The 12,425-nt window shown below is 41.5% G+C and overlaps 1 protein-coding gene across 1 annotated transcript in view; it reads right to left on the bottom strand.

Moving 5' to 3' along the window:
- Positions 1-8,198, bottom strand: part of CAT (catalase) — a 37,612-nt gene extending 29,414 nt beyond the window's left edge. The window contains exon 1 of the mRNA XM_044682330.1: positions 8,072-8,198. Coding sequence (XP_044538265.1) covers positions 8,072-8,137 — 66 coding nt within the window. The 5' untranslated portion in view covers positions 8,138-8,198. The remainder of the gene's footprint in view (positions 1-8,071) is intronic.
- Between the last annotated feature and the right edge of the window lie 4,227 nt (positions 8,199-12,425).

Raw genomic sequence — 12,425 nt, 5'->3', positions numbered from 1 at the left:
CTCTCTCTCTCTCTGCTTGTTTAAACCCTTACCTTCCATCTTAGAATCAATCCTGAGTATTGGTTCTAAGGCAGAAGAGCAGTAAAGACTAGGCCATGGGGGGAGGGGGTGTCAAGTGACTTGCCTGGTCACCAGCTAGGAAGTGTCTGAGGCCATATTTGAACCCAGAACCTCCTGTCTCCAGACCTACCATTGAGCCACCTAGCCATCCCAATAGAGGAATTTCAACATGATTGAGCCTGAAATTGTTACACAAGTCAAATGTTAAGTTTAAACAAGAGTACAGCCCAGCATTGGCAAAGGTTTTCCAGCTTTTGTGTCCAAATGGAACCTTCGAGCTGCCTGTGAGCCCCCTGCATTACCCCAGAGAGCGGAGGGAGGAAGTGCTCACGTTGGGTAGCTGGATAGAGGGGCACCAGGAGGAGGGGGAATGGAGCAGCTCCCCGAGTTCTGGCCGGGCACATGTGCCAATACTTCACCCACACTGGTATAGCCTAATGGCCTGTCTACAAAGATCAGCTTTTTCAGATACTGTCAACTTTGTCCTAATTCTTCCCCCCAAAGACACAAAGACTGATTCTTGGCACGGTGTAGAACAGTCCTTCGGATACACTGAACACACTTAATGCAAGGGAGAAAGCAAGGACATTTGGGCTAGTGATGTTCAATATTGCCCTGCTTTGATTGCTCTGAGCAATCATAGGCCACTGAGGGTAAAAAGGAGAAAGACTTTATGGAGAGTGAAAAAAATATCTGGAAAATTCTCCAAGCGCCCTCCCCAAATCTATAGCTCGTGATCTTGTCAAAGGGAGCCACCATGGAGTCTGAGCCCATTTTTTTGATGACATTCTGATTCTTGCCTTCCAATCTCTAAGGCGATCTCCCGTTTGCTCTACTGCCCTGACTACTCTGTGTTTTATAATGTATCTCATTGTATTTAGAGATAGAAAGGACCTTGGAAGCCCTCTAGTCTAACCCTCTCATAGAAAAGATCTGATCAGGGCAGAGCTGGGTGGCTCTGTGGATTGAGAGCCAAGCTCAGAGATGAGAGGTCCTGGGTTCAAATCTGGCCTCAGATACTTCTTAGCTGTGTGACCCTGGGCAAGTCACTTAATCCCCATTGTCTAACCTTTACGGTTCTTCTGTCTTGGAACTGACAGTTAGTACTGATTCTACGATGGAAGGTAAGGATTTGTAAAAAAAAAAAAAGATCTGATCCAGCCTAGCTAGTCCCTTATGTCTAAATTGTCTCCACATAACTCTGGGTCATTATCTCCTATGAAAAGAAAAACATAAAAAGCATTTAGTAAGAGTTTTGCAAAGCACTTTACATATATTATCTCATTACAACCCTGGGAGGTAGGTACTTTTATTTTCCTCATTTTACAGATGAGGAAACTGAGGCTGAGAGATTACACAGTCAGCAAAAAGTCTGACGTCTGAAGCAAGACTCAAATTCATGTCTTTCCTGATTTCCATCGTACCACCTAGCTCCCTCCATGTTTCATCTACAAGAAAAAGCTGAATAAAATTAAACACTGATATTCCTCTAAAACAACATGAAGTCCTTCATCCTGGCGAAGGAGGGACTTTCAAACACAATGTAAACTGAGATCACTTTTCTTACAAAATTTTCAGACTATCCTAAAGTCTCAAAGCCACAGAAATAATTAAAAACCTGGATATTGGGAGAGAACTTTTAAGATATTAGAAATTCATTAACTAGGGAACCAATTTTGAGCATTTTTAATAAAATGCCTGACACATGTTTATGTTTAAATTTAATTTTTTTTTTAAACCCTTGTACTTTGGTGTATTGTCTCATAGGTGGAAGAGTGGTAAGGGTGGGCAATGGGGGTCAAGTGACTTGCCCAGGGTCACACAATAAATTTAAATTTAAAAATATAATTTATAGAATAAATAAATTTGCATGATAAATTTATATAATAAAATAAAAAAATAAAAATTATATAATAAATATTAAAAATTTTTAATTTAATTTAAAACAAATACTTACAATGACCTTTCTAGACCGCTGTTGGGAATGACAAAGTGCTTCGCAGACAAGAACTCATTCTGGCCTCACAACAAATATGTAAGGGAGACAGAATAAGAAGAGAGTGCCCCAAAAGTCTTAGTGCAGGCATACGCTTTCATAGCTATTAGTATTTCTATTTCATTTAATCATTAAATATTTATTTTAGTCATTAGAAAATTAAAAGCAAATTAAAGTATTCATTATTAATACAATTTAGTTAATTAGATGTTTAATTTACTAGTTGTTATTATTTAATATTTAATAGCTATTCAAGCTTACGCTACACTAAAACTTTTGGGACACCCTGTGTTATTAGCCCCATTTATAGACTAGGAAATCAAAGTCCACAGAGGTGAAAGAACGTATTAAATACAAATCAGATAAATGCTATCATCTAGAGCCAGTCCAACCTGGGTTCAAGGCCCATTCCTGACACAAACCGATTCGCTTAACCATTCAGGTTCTAGACAAGTCTGGCATGGTGGAGCATAGCGAATCCCACTTCTAGGGAGGCTCAGGCTAAGGCAGATGGATGTCCCAAGCTCACCCACTGGGTGTCCACACCAAGTCCAGCGCCAACATGGGGAGCTCTCGGGAGGAGGGGGCCACCGGGCTGTCTGGGGAAGAAGGAACCAGCCCAGGATGGAAAGTGAGCCGATCAGCTTTGGGACCCTGCCTGGGAGCTGAGGCTACGCTGGACAGTCAGAACCTCAACAACGACAAATCCTCAGTCCAGGGCAGATGCCGATCTCCATTAGTAGAGGGGTACATGTTCAATACCCAGAATGCTCTAAGAAAGAGTATATTCAGTATCTGTGTGACCCAGTACGCATGGCAGCCCTGAAGACTGCTCTGTGCCTTCAAATAAAGGAGGAGAAAGGAGAAGAAAAAGCTTCCAAAATCAGTGAAATAAGTGATATCTTTACCCCAGGTGGCAAAAACACTAGTTGCCACATCACCCAAAACAAGAGAAACCCAGGAAGGAGCAGATTTTTATCTTTATCCTTTAAGTGGTTAATTACCACTTTCTGATGTGGACAAAGTTTGTACAATGACCTGGGATTGGGTCCCATAGGGCAGAGGACCAGGCCACTTTCATCCCACTTCTGATACTGGCTATACATGGAAAGCTACTGTATATTTGTTTCCTCTATTAGTAAAGTGTTAGGAATGCGGAGGCAACTAGGTAGCTCAGTGGATAAAGAGGCAGACCTAAAAATGAGAGGGGCTGAGTTCAAATCCAGCCTCAGGTATTTCCTCATTGTGGGATACTGGGTAAGTTGCTTAAACTCCATTGCCTAGCCCTTACCACTGCTCTGCTTTGGAACCAATACACAGTATTGATTCTAAGGCAGAAGGTAAGGTTATAAAAAAAAAAAAGTAAGGAAGATAAGAAAAATAATCTTTTAAAACAACTATAAGTGTTATACTTATGTCATTCACAGTTGCTAAATACAAGTCATTCCATTTGCCTCGGTTTCCTCATCTGGAAAACAAGCTGGAAAAGCAAATCACTCCAGAAAACTCTAAATGAGATCACAAAGGGTGGGAGTTAACTAAATAGCAAAAACAAATATAGTTATCTCTTCTACATCATACAATCTAGAAAAATCCTCCCTTTGAACCAGAGAAGAAGTCTGAATTTTTTTTTCTTTTATGGGGCATTTATAGTACCTTATTGTAAATTCTAATTTAAGTATGCCTTTCTGAGTTTCTACACTTTTTCTATACCCTCCCTCTACTGGTCTTCAAGGATCATCTGGGACTTCTGCAAAATTCCTCCCAAATTCTAATTTAATTTCGTATGCCAACCCACAATATAGAAATTGCAAAGAGAAAAATCCAAATGGGAAAGGGATCGACTGTACTATATCATGGGATCAGCATAAAATTTCACTGAAAGAAAAGATTTAAGCTAAGGCACAAAAGTTCTATCTCACTTTAAGAAAGCATCTCCTTCATACCACAGGGAGTGAAATCCTTAACTCACCAGGGAAGCAATCTTCTGATGCTTTACTTACAGAACGCTCTACAAAATTACCCTATTTAGTGCCAAATTGTAAGAAACAGCTGTGGTTCTAATTTTGTTTTTATCTAAAGTAATTGAAAACGCAGCCACCATTCAACAAGTTTTTTGCAGTGCCTAAAGCGTACAAGGCAAAGGTGACCAAAAAATGGCAAGTCAATCCTAGAGGGGCTGTGAAATGACAGACACATGAATATATTATTGTTGGTGCTATGAAATGGTATAACCATCTCAGGAAACAATTTGGAATTACGCAAATAAAATACCTGAGACGTCCAGTCCATCTGAACTGGTACCTCAATTACTGGGCTTGTATCCCCAAAAAACCATCAATAAGAACAAAGTCTCCACATACTCTGTAATATTGATATCAGCATTTTTTGTGATAGCTAAGAATTGGAGACAAGTAGTAGATGACCACTACCCGGGATATGGCAAAACAAATTATGATTCAGGAATGTAATGGAATAATTCTGAGATGCACATGATGAACACAAAAGCATACAAAGAACTATACGAACTGACGTAGTCAGTAGAGCCAAGAAGACACTGGACAGTAATCACAACAATGTAAATGGAAAGCACCCCAAAAATCAAAAGAAAATGTAACAGAATTCTAAAGGTCAAGCCGAACTCAAAGTTAGAAATATAAGAAGCTATCATGGAGGCGGGAGGTCTACGAGTGTTGCACATTTTTCAGATTTTTTTCAATGTATTACTCAATCATTTGACCTTTTTTTTTTCCTTCTCTAAGAAAACTCTTTGTTCTATATGATGGCTCTCGGGGAGGGGCAAAGGAAAATATGGTCATGTGAGAAAGAGAAAATATCCATAAAAACTTACAAAAATGTAATTGGGAAATATTTAGCAAAATAAATAAAAATGTTAGCATGTGCCTGCAGGGATCCTTAGTATGGTTTAGTGGCCCCCGTTTTATTTGAGTTTGACGCCACAGTGGCAGGGAATCTGAAGAGAAATAAAGAGGACAATATAGCTAGAAAACACTTGAAAATGTAGATGATATATCTCTCTATTTTAGAATTCAATAAGAGCTCGCAGTATTTGATACTGTGCCCAATTCCCCTGACAACATCAAAATCTGGTCATGAGTTGGACGCTCAATAAACTGCTTTCAAGTCTGGCTCACACCCTGGTTCCAGGTTTGGATAGGCTTGCCAAGGCAGGTGTATCTCCATTCCTGTCAGGAGCACACCTTATTTATCTGGCTAATTCAGAGGCCAGGCAAAAACACAGGCCATTAAGTGTGGAGAAATGTGTTAAGAGCTGACCAAAGAATTCTGAGAACTGGGTTCTAGGAACCATGGGCAAGTTACTACTTGGCTTCTTCTGAGTCTCAGGTTCTCCTTCTAGAAAATGAGGGAGCTGAAGAGGATCTCTAAGGTCACAGGATTTAGTGGCAAAAGAGACCACAATGCCTAGGGGTTACTCGAATGTGTCCCCTGTGATAGAACTTTTCAGTTTAAACACAATTTTATTAGTCCCACAAAGTAAAACCCTCCCAAATTATTATTTTTAATGCTTATTAACAACATAAGCTTCATATTTTTGTAACTTGGGTTTTTAGAATTTCGTGCAGTGGTTTGAGAAATGTGAATCTGGTCAAACCCCTTCTTTTTATAGATGTCCCTTCCCAGCATCCCATATGGGAAAAAAACTCCAAATCGCTAATCACTAAAAATTCCAACTTAGATAGCTCTTAAGTTGTCAATCTGCTTCTACTTAGCACATTGACAAAAATGATAAAAGAGGGATATGGTCAATATTTTGGAGTTTGGGAAGAGACACACATTTCTATATGGGTCAAACCATTCTGGGGGGAAAAACCCATCTGAAATTACTGAAAAAAGGCATTAAAAGTTGTCTATAATCTTTAAACCATCAATCTCATGATTAGGCACATGCCACAGTGAGGTCAAACAGAAAGAAAAGTCCTATGGAACAAAATATTCAGAGCAACACTTTTCATGGGAGCAAAAAAAAAAGGAAACAAAGCTGATATCCATCAACAAGGGAGTGACTGAACAAATTCTGGCATGTGATTGTGATGGAATATTTTTTTTTAATGTACAAAACAACAAAAGTGAAGGTTTGGAAGATCGCGTGAGAAGATAAGCATAAGTTGACACTGAGTGAGACAAGCAGAATCCAAATACTATAGAGAACTGCGACAGTAATGGAAACACAAAGACAAAAAGTAATCATAATGACCAAGCTGGGCCCCAGAGAACAAAAGGGGGAAGGCATTTTTTTCCTTTCTTCAGATGAGGTAAGAGATTGCATGTATGTGTTTACATATTGAGAGATCCAGTCATTACGCCAAGTGCTTTTGGCATAATTGAATTTCTTTTTTTTTTTTAACCCTTACTTTCTGTCTTAGAATGTATACTAAATACAAGTTCCAAGGAAGAAGGGTGGTAAAGGTTAGGAAATGGGAATTAAATGACTAGCCCTGAGTCATATAGCTAGAAAGTATCTGAGGCCATGTTTGAACCCAGAACGTCCTGTCTCTAGGCCTGGCTCTCAACCCACTCAGTCCCATCACGGCCAAAAATGCTCTCCACCACACCACTGACATGTAACTCTAGGGAAAAGAGCACAGATTCTAGAGATCGACAGGGCCTGGGCTCAAAACTAGCCTGACAATTAGTGTGACCCTGAACAAGTCACATGCTCTCCAGGGATCTCCGTTGCCTAGTTGGAGACTTCCCTTCTGTGCTTTCTTCTAGTCCTCCATCTGTAATCTACTGTCCTAATATTGCTGTCCTAACAGCTGCTTTCACTGTTAGAAAGGTCTCACTCCTACACTGAATGGAAAGAGGGAGCCTAAAGTAGTGGGGAGAGTTGGCCTCAAAAGCAGTAAGACCAGAGTTCAAGTCTCACCTCTAACATCTAATGGCTGTGTGATCCACCCTGGGAAAATCCCTTAATCTCTCAGTCCTCTAGGTAACAATCTCAGACCAGGTTGCCCAGCGCTCACCTGGTAAACAGAGATCCTCCTGTCAATGAAAGAACAGCCCAGTCCCCATTCTGTATGGGAATGGAAACCTGCCTCTCTACACAGGTAGGACTTCTCCGTGGCTCTATTTCTCGCCACTTTCACTTGCTTCCTTGGGCTTATCACCTCCTCCCACTCCCAAAACTGTGACCTCTGTACCAGTTGGCAACCCCACAACAAGGCACTTGGAGCCAGGGCAACCCAGCCCTCTTGGTGGTTAGAAATCTATGTGTTTTTTTGCCAAGATTTCTCCTTTTCTTGGCCCTCTTAGGCAAGAATACAAGCCCAGATTTGACTCCATCCTCCCTATGGACATTCGGCGCCCCCGGGGGCACCGTCTCTTCCCTAGGACGGCTGGCGATCCAGAAATTGACATCCCACCTCCAACTCGGTGAGCGGCCACTGGATATTTCCTTTCGGACACTGAAGATACTAAAATTGACTTCCTACCCACCAGTTGGCCCACGTCAGGATAACTTTCTTTTAGAACTCAGGGTATCCTGACATTGACTTCCCACTCCCGCGCCGCTTCCCTCCATTATCTGGCAGGGGAACCCCGTGGATCCTGACATTGACTTCCCACCTCCCACCCCCTCCGTTATCGGGCATTTGGAACCTTCCTTTGGAACCCTGCGGATCCTGAAATTGACTTCCCATTCCCTTCGGAATGGGGTCCCAAATGGACATCTCAAAAACAGCTGGAGGTCACTGGAAACTTCCTTTGGAAGGTTATTGGACTGTAAGCCCCGCTCCGCCTCCGCCCCGGGTCCCTGAAATATTGCTCAGTTAGGCCGGGATCGTGGATACCCCCCCCCCATCCTGATCATTGGACTCTTCCCTTGCTCCCCACCCAGCTACATTGGACTCTTCCTCGGATGGTCCCAAAGATTGGTATCTCCACGCCCCCGGGCCGTTAGTCGCCAGGCCGCCTCCCTCCGTCTACCCTCGAACCCTCTCGGAGGATCAGCCCGAGCCCGCGGGGTGTAAGCACCTGCGAGCCCTGCTGCTCCTTCCAGTTCTTCATCTGGTCGCTGGCGTGGTCTCGGTTATTCGCCATGGTGTGGGAACTGGTACGGCACGGTACGAGCTGGGCAAGGGCGATCTACGTTCCGTTCTGTCTCGCCGCCTGGCAGACACCTCGGACCCTGCCAGGAGCAGAAAAAGGCGTCGTCGAGCTCCGCCTATCAGTGCCCGCCCTTCGTCTTACGGCTCTCCGATTGGATGGCGGGTTCTCTCTCTAGTTTAGTCTGAGGCGGGATTGGGCAATGGGCGGGCAGGGGCGGGAATAAGAGCCAGAGTACAAGGGCTGAGGTCAGTAGAGGAGGGGGCTGTCCAGGGAGGAGCTATCAAAAGGGAAGGGAGGAGGGAGGGCAAACTTATCTAGAAATCAAGCAGCATTTACGAAGCGCCTAGGCCTGAACGCTACAGGGGAGGACTGCAAGCGGTGCTGGAGGGCGAAGAACCAGATTTGGGGGAAAGGGGAATGAGAGAAATTAGGATAGAGGCCCTGAAGGTGGAGGGGACATAAGAGAGCGTCTGGGCTTTGTCCTCATTTCCCAGATGGAAAAACTGAGGCCCGTGGACTGAAAACGATTTAAACAAAGTCACACAAGTCCGAAATATTTTAGCATTTAAATTGTTTCTAAAACTCTGAAGTGTTTGCTTACTAAGTGAATAGGGGTGGTTCTAATTTACAGTAATGCTCAAGAAAAAAACAGCTTGCCAGAGGAAGGGATCAGAGCAGGGTTTGAACTCAGGTCCTCTCCCTGGAGCGAGTGTTCTTTCTGCAGCACCGAATTACCTCCTCCTGGGAAGGATCAAAGCTAGAAAGGAGGTGGAATGGGGAAGGGGATGGCAGGAAAAAACTGGGAAGAGGATTGGGGGGAAAGAAGGTCAGCCTAGTGGTCATTTTTGACATGTCAAGATGACCTGTTAGCTTCAGCACCTTCAGGTAGCCCCACATTGAAACTTCATAGAATCAGGTGGTCACCACCAAATGGTCAAGCCCCCTAGCCCTGACTTCCCAGAACCCACCTGCCTGTTCACTTCTCCACAGCCCTTAACCTACAGAAGCTGGTAGCTCTGCTGTCTTCCCTGGGCACTTTCCTGGCTCCTGTAGGGGGGAAGGGGCGTCCCTCCAGCATCCTGAGGCTGCTTCAGGTGTGGGTACCTAAGCAGTCACCTCCCAACTACCCTTTGACCTTGCCCTTGCCCTTCTTCCACAGAATAAGAGCTTGCTTATACATACTGTACTGTAGCAGCACCTCAAAGTTTGCTAGACTCTTCAGGTGTATGTTCTCATTTTTTAAAATAATATTTTATTTTTCCCTAATTACATATAAAAAATTTTAACATTCATTTAAAAAATACTGAGTTCTAAATTCTCTCCATTCTTAATCATCACAATAGCTACTATACTATACATATATATATATACATATATATATAGTGCCCACTATGTGCCAGGCACTGGGCAAAGCACTTTGCAAATATTATATCATTTGATCCTCACAGTAACCCTGGGAGGTAGGTGCTGTTATCATCCCCATTTTATGGAAACTGAGGCAAACAGAGGCTAAATGGCTTGCCCAGATCGTACAACTAGTATATTAAATAGATTTTGAACTTGGATACTCTGACTCCAAATCCATTGGTCTTTCTCTATATGGTACCTGGCTATATACTATAGACTTAGTTATATATTCTGTTCTCTCGAGCATTTACTACATATACATAGTTACTATGTGAGCATGTATGTGTATCTCTATACACATATATGTATATATACATATATGTACAATAACATATACAGTATGTATATAGGTAGCTACTATATAATGTCTACACGAATTCCCTGGATAGAATGTTACTTCCTTATTTAAATTCCTTGTATTTGTATCTCTCATGCCTGGCACAATGTTAAACTCAAAACAGGAATTTGTTGGTTCTTTTCTATGGTTATATAATAAGCTCTTTTTTGTTTTTTTAAAATTAGGAGTTACTCATGTATCCCTAAGGGATTACAATTTGTCAGCCTGGCTCCCAACAGCTGTGTATTCTCATTAAATCTTTTTTTTTTAATGTGTTTGTTACATTAAAATTCCTAGATATTTCCCATTGTCCATCCCCCTCCCTGAACTAGAGAAGTTTTCTTAGGGCACAGTAGTATTGCACCACAATCACATGCCACAACTTTTTCATCTATTTCCCCAATTGATGGACATCCCCTCAATTTCTAGGTCTTTGCCATCACAAAAAGGGCAGCTATAAATATTTTAGAATATATAAATTCTTTTCCTTTTTTCCCTGATCACCTTAGGAGACAAACCTAATAGTGATATTGCTGGGTTACACTGTTGGGAGTGTACACACTCTGTGCAGAATTCCAGATTGTTTTTCAAAAGGATTGAATCACTTCACAGTTCCACCAACAATGATTTAGTGTCCCCATTTTCCCATATCCCATCCAACATTTGTTATTTGGCCCTTTTATCCTTTTAGCCAGTCTGATAGGTGAGATGATATCTGAGTTGTTTTGATTGGCATTTCTCTTATCAATAATACTTTAAAGAATTTTTTCATATAGTTATTTTTAGTTTGATTTCTTCATCCAAAAACTATCTGTTCATATCTTTTCGCCATTTATCAATTGGAGAATGGCTCATATTCTTACAAATTTGGCAAAGTTCTCTCTCTCTCTCTCTCTCTCTCTCTCTCTCTCTCTCTCTCTCTCTCTCTTCTATGTATATATCTTAAACTCTTACTTTGTTTTAGTATCAATTCTAACACAGAGGAATGGCAAGGACTAGACCAGTGATGGGCAACCTTTTGAATTTGGTGTGTCAAAATTCACTAAAAAACTGAGCATAAAGTGGTGTGTCACTTTGAGGAAAAAAACATAATTTCACAATACTTATAGTTTAAATAATATACTTCTCTGCCTGCGGCCATGTGTCATCAAAAATGGCTACATGTGTCAGTGCTGACATAGGTTTGCCATCAGAGGACTAGACAATCAATGTTAAGTGACTTTCCTAGGGTCACACAGGTAGGAAGTGGCTTGGTCCAGATTTGAACCTAGGTCCTCCCAACTCCAGACCTGGCATTCTATCTGTTGTGCTACCTAGTTGCCCCTTTTTGTATATTTTAGTTATGAGACCACTATCTGAGAAACTATTAGGTCGTTTGTTGTTGTTGTTTTAAACCTTTACCTTTCATCTTAGAATCAAGAGTAAGTATTAATTCCAAGGCAGAAGAGTTGGAAGGACTAGGCAATTGGGGTTAGGTGACTTACCCAGGGTCACACAGGTAGGAAGTATCTGAGTCTAAATTTGAAACCTCCCATCTCTAGGCCTGGCTCTCTATCCACTGAGCCACCTACCTGCCCCGTCCATTAAATCTTAAGATTATATAATACTTTGCCCTGTCCTATGCTTGGAGGGAGACCTCACGCTCCCACTCCTCTCTCAAATAACTGTGATTCAGTTTCTTCTGTCCTGCCCCAACTTCAACCTTTCTACCAACAGATCTCCCTCTTGAAGTCCGTTGGCCTTTCCGTTCCCTGGTTTCTCTTAATCTCTTCTTATCTTTTCCAGGTACTCACTAAAAAACTTCCCCGCCTAGCATTTCTTCCCATTATCTCCTGGGAAACATCAGTAACATTGTAGAATTTTTTGTGTGTGACCTTCGCACTCTCCTCTTTATTTTTATCCTCTTTCTGCTTGCTAGGTTAGAACATGTTAAGTATTTAATCCAGTACTAAAACGCTGAAACTTTATTTTGCTACTAAAATCCTGGGAATGGGTCTCATTTATAGTAATGATAAAAAAAAATATTTTGCCAAAACAACTTAATATAGCTAGAAGCATGCGTTTGGCTCAATTCTGATATCACGCCAACTTGAGTTCTTTTAAAACTGCAGTCATGTGTTTCCCGACCTTTGGTAACAGTAAGTAAAAAAAGTTGTTGCTGCGTATGGAAGTTGCCAGCACAACTAGCTCAAAAGTCACATCCAGGCAGGAGGATTCATTGTTTTGCCTTCCAAGATGAACAATCAAGTCAATAAACTTTTTTTTTTTTCATCAAATTGTCTGATTTTTTTTTTTTAATAATCCCAGTTAAAGCAATACAATCCAGGACAATTCTGAGGGACTTATGGAAAGGACGCTATCCATCTCCAGAGAAAGAATGCAGATGGAAACAAGATTCATCAACTGTTTATTTGGGTATATAATTAAGGCTTTGGATCTTATTAGATTATTCTCTTATAAAAATGAGTAATATGGACATATGTTTTGCACGATACTACATGTAAAACCGTGTGGAGTTGCTTGTCATCTCTGGGA

The sequence above is a fragment of the Gracilinanus agilis genome, chromosome 6 (genome assembly GCF_016433145.1).
Source record: "Gracilinanus agilis isolate LMUSP501 chromosome 6, AgileGrace, whole genome shotgun sequence".
Classification (NCBI taxonomy): domain Eukaryota; kingdom Metazoa; phylum Chordata; class Mammalia; order Didelphimorphia; family Didelphidae; genus Gracilinanus; species Gracilinanus agilis.
The sequence above is the reverse complement of the archived record's forward strand: the minus strand, read 5'-3'. Positions and strand labels throughout refer to the sequence as shown.